The 11,175-nt window shown below is 45.4% G+C and overlaps 1 protein-coding gene across 4 annotated transcripts in view; it reads right to left on the bottom strand.

Moving 5' to 3' along the window:
- Window positions 1-581: 581 nt before the first annotated feature.
- TIGIT (T cell immunoreceptor with Ig and ITIM domains) overlaps window positions 582-11,175 on the bottom strand; it is an 89,183-nt gene continuing 78,589 nt past the window's right edge. For 3 of the 4 annotated variants that reach the window (XR_011387886.1, XR_011387887.1, XR_011387885.1), the window contains 2 exons: window positions 2,493-2,785; window positions 1,242-1,379 (listed from right to left, as the gene is read on the bottom strand). Coding sequence is in view for 1 of the 4 variants with exons in the window: in XM_002716684.5 (XP_002716730.2) it covers window positions 2,549-2,785 (237 nt within the window). In the remaining 3 variants the exon portion in view is untranslated. Of the gene's footprint in view, window positions 2,786-11,175 lie in introns of all 4 variants that reach the window. The other variant, XM_002716684.5, reaches the window with a different exon arrangement.

Here is an 11,175-nt window from a genome sequence, read left to right as displayed (position 1 = left end):
GGCCCATCCAGCTCAGCATTGATGGAATCTGTATGACCTTCAGTGTGTGATGATTCACTTATGCGGCTCTTAGAGTAAGAAGGGGTAAGAAATGAAACAGTATTACCTGGTAAGTTACTGTGCACTCACGAGGACCATCTATCTCAAAGCTCCCTGTCATTTTCCATAACCCCAGGCTCAGAAGTTGGGCAGGGAGTCAGTACATGTATTTTTCCCATTCACTGACTCACTTTTTCTCCTCTCTTTCCGTCGGGAGAACCCAAGAGAGGATCCAGGAGCTTGTGTAGTCTCTTCCTGTCAGCACGTAGTGGTCCCCACCTCAATATCCCCTGGGTTTCTCTCCTATATATTTCTCAGAAGACAAAATTAGGAAGAAAAGTTCCCTCAAACACTATTCTGAGTGAGAAAGAATGAGACAGTGAACAACAGACATGGAAAGATAGCTAGACAGACATAGACACCCAGGTGCCAGCGTGGCTTGGGTTAAGAATTTAGAACTCTGTGGTTCAACAGAAATATAATGGGAGCCACATTTGTAATTTCAGACTTTTTGTAATCACATTAAAAAAAGAAACATAAAATTAATTTAAACTATATTTTATTTAGCCCAAAATATAATTCAACATTCCAACATATAATCAATATTTTAAAATTACTAAGATAGTTTACATTCTTATTACTCATATTACATCTTGGAAATCTGGAGTGTATTTTACACTCACAACACAGCACATCTCAATTCAGACCAAGCACATCTCAGGTGGTACACAGCTACCTGTGGAAAGTGGTTACCGTAGTGGCCAGTGCCTGTCTCCAGGGAGCTGGCTTTGAGGAAAGTGTCTTCTCTGGTTCTCAGAGGAAAATCGAGTTCAGTGAATTCCACCTTAAAATTTATTTTCTGTCAAACTGATTCTTATTTCCATTTTGCATCTTCTCACCAACACAGTGGTATTTGTAAATGTTTCCCCATTACCATAATGATGTTAAATAACATCCATCTCTCAGTCCAACTTTGCCTCAGTATACATCTCCTCCAAATCACAACATCACTCCCTTTTTGTCATTACATTTTAATTCACTTCCAATTCATGAACTGTGTTCTCCTCCCAACCACTCTGCACTAGTTCTGTGAGAAAAAACAGTGCGCCCTTCCCTGGCAGACAACAGCGTTGTATACGGATCTGTCTTCCGAGGGACTCGGAGCCTGGGGCAGATTTCAGCTCATTGCTCCTAAGCACATGTCCGCTCTGTCAGAAGGAGAGAAAAAGTAAAATCCAAGAAGGAGCAGGAGCTGGCCGTCTTCTTGCTTGTCCTTAGGGAGGGGAGCCGTGCTTTAACTGTTGGCGAGCGATCGCCTTGCTTTGCTTCATTCTCGGTGCCTAAGTGCAGGTAAGAAAATCAGTCACCGGTAAACCCAGCCTCCCTGCTCATTCCTCCCACAGACATGGCGGAAGGATGCAATTATTCCAGGATTCAGTGCGAGCGGCGCAGTTGAACAGCAGTGAGCACCTCAGAAGCCACCTCAGGTGAAGAGGTCGGGGCACGAATAGACGGGTTCAGAAAAGCCACTGTGCAGGTGGTATTTTTTCAAACCCTCTATCACCACCCTATTTTTCAAAGTCCAGATTTTCCTTTTGGTTGAGAGCAGACACTCTTTCTGTTTCAATGGTGGGTTGATCCAGAAAGGGCCGACTTTGGCCCAAATGCTAAGAGCCAGTCGGCTCCGTGGGCACACCTCCCTGTGGGCATCCCCAGCACACACAGCCGGGAGAGTCTTGTGTTGTCTGTACCAGGCCGTCGTTAATGGACTGTGAGTACAGCACAACTTGAAATGCCTGCCCAGAGAATAAAATCAGAAGTTCCTTGGCCTCCTGATGCCAGGGCCTTCCTGTGGGACTTTGGCTCCACCAACTTCCATTGCTTCAACCTCCCTAGACAGCCTTGCTGTTCCCTTTGTGCTCCCGAGCCACTTCCTCCACACCCATAAGCCCAGCCTGACCCCCTCACCCTGAACTGACCTCTGTCTTGTATCCTTATCGCCTTACTGACTTTTGATGTCAATGTCTTCCCACCTAACTGCATTTTATAAAAGGCAGAAACCAAGTTTCATCATCTTCAGATCACCCCAAAGAGAGGCTGGTTTCCTGCCTTGTTTATAAAAAGCCAGGAACGAGTGAATGTAGATGAAAATGGCAGTGAGAAATGAAATGCACATGGCTGTGCAGTCCTGACCACCATTCTTCTATCCACCATAAAACCCTGCAGGCCAAAACCCTTTCCAGTGCTATTATAAAGAAAGTGTTTCTATATATATATATATATATATATATATATAACTTTGCATCCATGATTAAGGTACAAGGTACCCACCCCTGGTCTTCCACAATGGAACGAAATGAAGATGGGGAAAAGAATGGCATCCATCCACTGAGCAAAACATACACACACACACACACACACACACAGCACTGATGCAGAGTGCAGATGCTTACACATCCGTTATCACAGCAAAGACAAGATTAGGTCTCCCATAAGATGCCTCTGGTTGCTAGCCTGTCTCTGCTAGGAAGCTGATGCTCCCCAGGCTTCTGTAACTCAGGACATTAAAGTAGTCGTGCGGCTCATCATAGTCATCTCCCCTCTGCTCCAAGCAGAGGTCAGCAGGGGCAGTGGCTGCCTGGACACAGCTTTCCAGAGAAGAGGGAACACTGGGACCCCGTTCCTCCTGCTCAGCAGACGTCCTCCGGGGGCCACTTTCTGCAGAATGTATTCTGAGAAACTGCTTCTAAAAACAAAGCACAACATGAATTAAGTTACTCCCCAGCATGACACACAACTTTAATGTTCTCTCTGTTTCTTACGCACTCATACACATGTGTACCTGCTGGCCTACAGCTTTGATTTTATCTCGCTCTGTGCTGCATTTCACACTGCGGAATGCTTCCCTTCTGAAATGTGCTTCCATGGCTCCCGTGGCAAGACTCTCCCTGGTTCTTCTCCTCCTCCTTTGCTGCCCAACTTAGTCTTCAGCTAGGCCTGCCTTTCTGTTCCTTGCACGCTGACTCCATGAACCAAGGGAATCTTGAGTTCTACCCGCTGCTTTCTCATAATACCCAAGACTCTCTCTGATTCACTTCATTGTATGGACTTTTACAGCCACTGACTGTCTTCTGAAGACCCCCAAATCTCTATACCACCTAGCCCAGGCTTGTGCCCTGAGCTCCAGATCAAGTGTCCACCTGCTAACTGGGCATCACAACCCAATGACCCACAACAAGCCCAGATTCCACTTTTCTCAACCAAAACCAGCACATTCCCTCTCCCATAAACTGCACCTGCCCCTACATTCTCTACCCTGGCTTACTGCACCAGCTGATCAGAAACCTGGTGGCTAACATTAAACCCCGATTATCCATAAATTCCCATCCAATTTTACTCCTAAGTGGCTCTGAAATCTCCTCACTCTTCCCCATCCCTACTTCCATGCCTTCTCTCTCACTTGTACCTCACACTTGCCTGCCTCCAGACTCTCTCTTACCTCTAGTTCAGTTTCACACAAGCACCAGAAGAATGATCATTCGAAAAAGAGAACTGGGTCCATTTTTCTGCCTAAAACCCATCAATGTTCCCTTTATCCAAAGAAGGGTGCTTAACCTGGGATGCACCAGTGGACTTCAGGGGATTTGTTAATATCCTTAACTTGTATTTGAAAAGTTTGCATAAAAGCTCATTCTTCTGGAAAGAAAATCCCTAATTTCATTACATCCCCAAAAGGAGATTGTAATGTCCCCAAAAATGCCCTTTGTGACTTGGTTACATCTACCTTCCCAGCTTCACGTCCTGCTATGTTCCCCCAACCAGTGTGCCCCAGCTTCTGACACTGAGCGAGCTCTTAGGCAGTCCCACACAACTCCAGTGAGGTTTCTACTTTCAAATGAGCTACCAGGCACAGGCAGCTGAAGTCGCCTGCCAAATGCTGTCTCACTCTAGGCCATGCTCTTTCTCCTCAGCCAAAATGCCTCTCCATTTACAGTTTTTGGAATGCCAAGCACGTGCCTCCTCAAATTTGGATAGTCTATATCCATTGTCCATCCTTGATTCGGTATCCATTGTCCACACCATGTAGTTTTCTGAAGAGTTGTCCACTCTTCTCCATGGCATGTTGTCTAAGAAGCTGTCTCAGACCCTCAGGGAGAGCTGCCTTCCTCCTGTATGCTATGGCATGGTCCAAAACATTCTCCATTATAATATTCAATACTTTCTAGAACTTATTTCTTTAAAAAAAAAGATTCATCTTTATGAAAGGCAGAGTCCTAGAGAGAGTAGGAAATGCAGAGAGATAGCTTCCACCCACTGGTTCACTCCCCCAAATGGCCACAACATCCAGGGTTGGGCGAGGCCAAAGCTAGGAGCCAAGTGCTTCATATGGATCTTTCACATGGGTGTATGGGCCCAAGGACTTGAACTATCTTCCACTGCCTTCTCAGGTGCTGAATTGGAAGTGGAGCAGCCAGGACTCCAACTGGCACCCCTATGGGCTACCAGAGGTACATGTGGTGGCTTAACCCATTATGCTTACCAAGAGAAGGGTCCACACAGTTTTCACTTTTACAATCTCATATCCCATAACAGATGCTTACTATCAGAGAACCTCAAAAAGTTTGCAGAAAGTGGAATTAAACCATAAGTGTGGTTCCTTTTGGTCCCAGCAGCAGCAGTGCCAAGCCAATAGTGCCCTCACTTCCTCCAGCTCTCCATGACTACTCCTGCACCACTGTCCACCTGCTGCCTACCCCAACACTGTGCCCAAATAAACCATCTCCTTTGCCAAGGACTTCAAGGCAGGAAGCATCCCTGCTGCCATCTCCAAGATGGTCATGCCCCCATTGGGCAGATCAAGCTGTTGCCGCAGGCCCAGTGTGCCAACCAAGCAGATGGCACAGACAAGCAGGACAAAGGCACTGTGTAGCACCACAGTATCTGTGCCCCCAGGGAGCAGGAAGGGTGTGCTGTCTTTCTGGAGGAGCAATCTGGCCAGAGTCATCCACTACTATGCCATGTATGCCCTCAACTTCGCCTTCATAGAAAAGTACAGAAAGGTCTTCCTGAGGGGCATGGACACCCACACACAGTTCTGCAGGAATTTTTGACTACAATCTGATCTCCAGATGGGTGGCCAGGACCACCTTCCTCCCTTTGTGAGCCCTCTGGATTTTGTGGGAGTCCGCCTTGCTGATGACCTTGGGAAATAGTGTACAGAGTTCAAGTTTAAAGTCCTGGGAGATTGGTGAAGATCACCAGGTGGACATGATTCAGGGCCTGTACCAGGGCTTTCACATCTGTGTGGCAGCATCATCTACTGGGCCGCCTACTTCAGTATGTAAAACATGACCAAGGACATGCTCCCCAACCCAAAGAATACACACATCTTGGTGAGTTGGATGATCTCCCAGACCATCACAGCCATGGCCAGTGTTGGCTGCCATTCTTTCCACACCTTGCAGCAACAGATGGTGCAGCCTGGGCCACAGGAGCTGACTTCATATACACAGGGACCTTCAATTATTAGAAAAACGTTTTCAATACTGAAAGGGAAAAACTTTCTTCAAAGGTGCATGGTCCAAAGTCCTCAGAGGCATGGGAGGTGTGGGCAGGAAGCTTCATGAAAGTTCTATAAGACAACCTGAAGAAAGTCATCTAGGCATACCTGTGTCCTTGGTCAAAGTGGGAACCAAGAGAATCATACAGAATATGTAACTGCTACCTATGAGAAATTCCTACCATGTCTCCTGGCCAGATCATGGCTTGGAAGGCTCTAAGAAAGAGGCTCACTGGGCTCACGTATGGCCATTGACCCCTTGATTCCATGCATTGATTACTGGGGTGAAGGGGGTAGGCATGAGGAATCATGAAATCATTGCAAGGACCTAAACCCAGTTCTGTCTGATTCCAAAAACCATACTCCTAAATAATGTAGTCTACTGACCCCCAGGATCTCTAGGGAATGCTCTTGGTGCCCCCGCCTAGATCCGTCTTCCTAACCAGTACCTCCATTCCCTGGGTGCTGCGTTCACAGAGGCTCTTCTCTGGAGAGTTGCTCTTGTACCCTCTCTGAGGTGCAGCCAGGAGTCAATAACCAGCTAAGGTAAATTCTCAAAAGTCCAACTCCTTACTGGAAGGCACGACAAACTGCCTGCATTCTTGCTTCAACCAAGTCTCCAGTTGAGACCACATCCAAGCTGAGCTTTCTTCCCCCAGCCCTCCCCTGCTTCCTTCATGAGCCTTCATCTAGAATCTATCCCAATAGAGCACCCTCAGCAGAATGCATGTGTCAGGCTTGACTCCTGGGGACCTGATTTAAACAGCTGCTCCTTGGAAAGGTGCTAGAAGGCAGGCCCTAAGGACAGGACAAGGGAGGAAGACCACTTACCAGCTAGATGGCAGCACAGATGCCATTTCTGGACGTGAAATGGGATGACACCACAAAGGAAGGGAATTATGAGCTAGTACAGTGTCTCTGGCACTTGAGAACTATGAGGTAAACAAATGATTGCCACCAGAGCTCCAGGGCTGGGGGTCTTGTGCTACATTCCATTGATGACAGCCTCAGGTCTATCAGCAACTTAAAGTGAAGTGTGAAAGTCAGAGCTCCTCCTTGGCAGCATTTAAAGAGAAACTCATCTCCAGCAACTGAAGGCCACAGAAAAGAGTTAATTTTAAGAGTGAGGGAACTTCAAAGAAGGCTGGCTTCTAAGCCTAGACAAGTCTCCTATACTAAAATTAGGGTCTTGGGGCTAGCACTGTGGTGTAGTGGGTTAAATCTCCTCCTGAAGTGCTGGCATCCCATACAGGCGCCAGTTCGAGTCTCAGCTGCTCCACTTCTGATCCAGTTTTCTGCTAATGGCCTGGGAAAGCAGTAGAAGATGGCCAAAGTGCTTGGGTCCCTGCACCCATGTGGGGGACCTGGCTCCTGCCATTGCAACCATTTGGGGAGTGAACCGTGGATGGAAGACCTCTCTCTCTTTCTCTCTCTCTCTCTGTCTCTCTCTTTCTCTCTGCATCTGCCTCTGCCTCTCTGTAACTCTACCATTCAAATAAATAAATAAATATTTAAAAAGATAAATAAATAAAATCAGGGTCTTTAAATGAAAGGAGGAGTCTCTGAGACTTGGAAGAAGGGTCTCTGAGGCAACTCCCTTGAGAACCTTGAACCACCTGCTCTTCTTACACCATCTGGAGCTTCAGAAAACAAGTCCCACCAGGATCGGCCGCTTCCTCCTGTACCAACCATCAGACCCATAATTAGAGCAAAATCTCAGCCTACCTAACTGAGGAAGTTCTAGTTCTCCTAAGGTTATGGGTGAGAGGTCTGGCTAACATGTACTGGCTGGAACTCAGAGAATAGGCCTGGGAGTGAATCCTGGGGTGATGGATGAGGGCTGGGGGGTAGAATGTAAGACTGCATGAGTAGGGATCAGCGCTGTGGTGCAGTAGATGAAGTCACCGCTTATGGTGCCAGCATCCCATATAGGTGGCAGTTCATGTCCTGGCTGCTTCATTTCTATCCAGCTCCCTGCTAATGACCTGGGGAAGCATCAGAAAATGACCCAAGTTCTTAGGCTCCTGCACCCACATGGGATACCTGAAAGAAGTCCCTGGCTTTGGCCTGGCTCAGCACCAGCCATTGTAGCCATCTGGGGACTGAACTAGCAGGTGGAAGGTTTCTCTCTCTCTCTCTCTCTCTCTCTGCCTTTCAAATAAATAGATAAATAAATCTTTTTAAAAAAAAATAAAAAGACTAGATGAGTCAATATTGGGACACATCCCATGACTCAATATTTAATACCCTCACAAGGGTCCCACGGCTCCCAGTTGACATGCCGGCCCTACTTTGGCAAATGATGAGGAAGGAAAGAAAATATTCAGAGAACTGGGAATGCTAGAGTGAACCTGTTGAATCAGGGATTGCCAGACTAAGGCGTATGACTTAAATCTGGTCCACTGCTGGGTTTTGTACAGTCCAAGAGCTAAAAATGGTTTTTACATTTTCAAGTGATTGAGAAAAAAACTAAAAGAATATTTCATAATATATAAAACACTGTATGAAATTCAAATTTCAGTGCTTACAAACAAAGGTTTATTGGAACAGAGCCACATTCAACCATTTCTATATTTTCCATAAAACATTTTCATACTACAATGGCTGAGTTGAATTGTTGCAACAGAGACAAAAAGGCCCACAAAAACTAAAAGATACTTAGAAGCTAGACGTTTACAAAGAAACTTTTCCAATCCCTAAATAATTGCAAAAATCCAACAGACAATTATTATTTGATCTGGTAGAAACGGTCTAGAGAACACTTCTTTCACTAAGGCTAAAGGAATGTGCTAGTGAGGAGAGAGCTAGCATTATTGAGAAGCTCAGTGGTGTCTAGCTGAGGTCGGAGAAGCTTACATATAGAACTGAACCCCTCATACAGGGATAAGGAGAACTCAAAATAGTGCAAGGAGGATGGCAGCACTCAAGAAACAAATGGAGGTAATTACTGCCAAGGAAAACAGGTCTGCAGGGATGTTAAAATAGCTAATAGAGTACAGTGTTCATAGGAGAAATTTAGATGAGCAGCCAACAAGGATATTAGATATGTATTGAAAAAAGAACCAAGACACCTCAGAGGAAACCTAGGCCAGCCACCCTGCCATGGCAAGTGCAGATCCCTCGCCCAGTTTTTGGGTCTTCAAACAGTGTGAATACCATCGTCTGCACCTTGGGTCCACCCTCCAACCAAGTCTGTGCCTTCAATTGACTATACTTTATATCCTGCATCATTGAGTGCCTGTGTCCTCAGACTTAAGTTTGGGTTCAGCTAGTGTTGAGCAACAGCAGAGGAATGCAGGGAATGAGAGTGAAGGGAGGGTATGTATATTCTCCTGTGTTCTCTTTACAGGGCAACCTTGGATTGGTCATGACCCTCAATAAAAGATCGCATTACCTAAAGTGGCCCCATCATATTATTTTCTCCTTCCAAGTTCCAGTAACTGTCCTCTCCCCTGTCCTGAAAAGAACTGGAGATGGTTGAAACACCCTGCCATGCCTCTCGTTTCTGGTTTCCTTATATCCTGCCTAGAATTTTGTAAATCCTCTTATGAAGTCATCCTCAGACACCGCAATTTAAGAGAACTATTTGCTGCTGGGACCCTGAGTACTGCAGTATCAAATGCTCTGAGCAAGGCTACACAGAAGACTAGAGACTATAGCTAAAGCACAAGTAACAGGGAGGACCCAAATTAGACAGGAAACTGAAAATATCAGAGAAGGATCATGGATAAAATATTGTAGAATTGAAGTGGGATGGTGCCAAGATGGAGGATAGTAGGGTGGGTAGCATGTTCTAGTCCAGGAAAAGATAGTTTTAAAAAGTGGAGAGAGTAAAGTCTCAGGGAAGAGTTAGGGAGAAAATGGCAGAGGAAACTCTACCGAAATTAGAGGGACATGGGCATGGGCGCCCACAGCTTGGGACTCCAACAGCCAAGAGCCTATGCACCAGTGCTGGAAAGTGAGGTGAGACCAGACCGCAGCAGCCCAAGCCACTGGTGAAAAAGCTACAGGAAGAGCCTAGAGGGAACCCAGCCTGGAGCCCCATGGGGGAGAGTGTCCTGCCAAGCTAAAGGAGAAAAAAAAAGGACAGACACATTTCTCTCTCCCCAATCACTTTACAATGGCATCCTATGACAAACTGATAGAGTGGGTGCCGTTTTGGACATATGTAACAGCTGTGCCAGCTTGTGTCTGTGCCAAGCAACCAGGCAAGTGGAGACTCCTGACTCTGGTGGGGAGAACTAAGCATGGGATAGGAGCTTGTGATATGTGAGGCTTCTGTATCAGGACTGTGAAAAAAAAATGAGGGAATATGGGAGGACTCACGGTGTGGCTGGGTCTTTGGGCAGTCACAGTGGGAGACTCCAAGTGCAAAGGGATTCCTGGTTACCTGGTGAGAGACACTGCTGGGGAATCTGAACTTACACTGAGGACTGCATAGATCCTTTGTGTGGTCCTTGGGACAGAGCAGACAGATATTATCCCCATTGGGGCTAGCGCTCAGACACTGGTCTCCTTTGAAGAGAGGCACTCAGCTGAGCAGAATAAATCTCCCTTCTGATTAAAAAAGATAGAGAGAGAGAATATTTACCACACCAAACCTTAGGCATGCCCTTAACCCTGGAGAACAGAGTTCCCTGGCCACACCCACTACAAGTCTCTAGATATTCACTGAAAGCAGACATTCCACTTATCTACAGAGTCATAGTACAAAGATAAAAGAAAAAAAGAAGAAACCAACCATATCTCAACAAATTCTGAAAAACAAATGCACCAATTCAAGAAACAAGAAGAAGGAAGACAATATGATGCCCCAAAAGAACACAACACTTCAATATTAGATTGTGAAGATGATGAGATGGAAGAAATGCAAGAAATGGAATTCAAAAAATTGATCATAAGATTACATAGTAGTATTCAGAAGCAAATGCACAAACTAAAAAACATGGTTGGGAATCTACAGGACACTATCAAATGACCCAACATATGGGTTCTAGGAGTTCCTGAAGGCATGGAAAGAGAGAAAGGATTAGAAGGCCTTTTTAGCAAAATAATAGCAGAAAACTTGCCTAATTTAGAGAAAGAAAGGGACATCCAAGTACAGGAAACACACAGAACTCCTAAAAGACATGACCAGAAAAGATCTGCACCATGACACATTATAATCAAACTCACCACAGTAAAACATAAAGACAAGATTCTAAAATGTGCATGAGAGAAATGCCAAATTACTTTCAGAGGATTCCAATTAGACCCACAGGGGACTTAACATCGGAAACCCTACAGGTTAGGAGAGAATGGTGAGATATAGTCCAATTATTAATAGAAAATAATAACAGCTAACCCAGAATATTATACCCTTCAAAGCTCTAATTTATGAATGAAAGTGAAATAAAGACCTTCCATAATAAACAGAAATTGAAAGAATCTGTCACCACTTGTCCAGTCCTACAGAAGATGCTTAAATATGTGTCGCACACAGAAACATGACCATCACTATGAAAGAAGATAAAGGAAGAAAATCTCCCAATAAAAGTTCAAATGCAATTCAAAGAAAAAATAGGAATATTTTTGTA

The sequence above is a fragment of the Oryctolagus cuniculus genome, chromosome 4, assembly GCF_964237555.1.
Source record: "Oryctolagus cuniculus chromosome 4, mOryCun1.1, whole genome shotgun sequence".
NCBI lineage: Eukaryota > Metazoa > Chordata > Mammalia > Lagomorpha > Leporidae > Oryctolagus > Oryctolagus cuniculus.
Note: the sequence above shows the minus strand (reverse complement) of the source record. Positions and strands in the feature narration are given on the sequence as shown.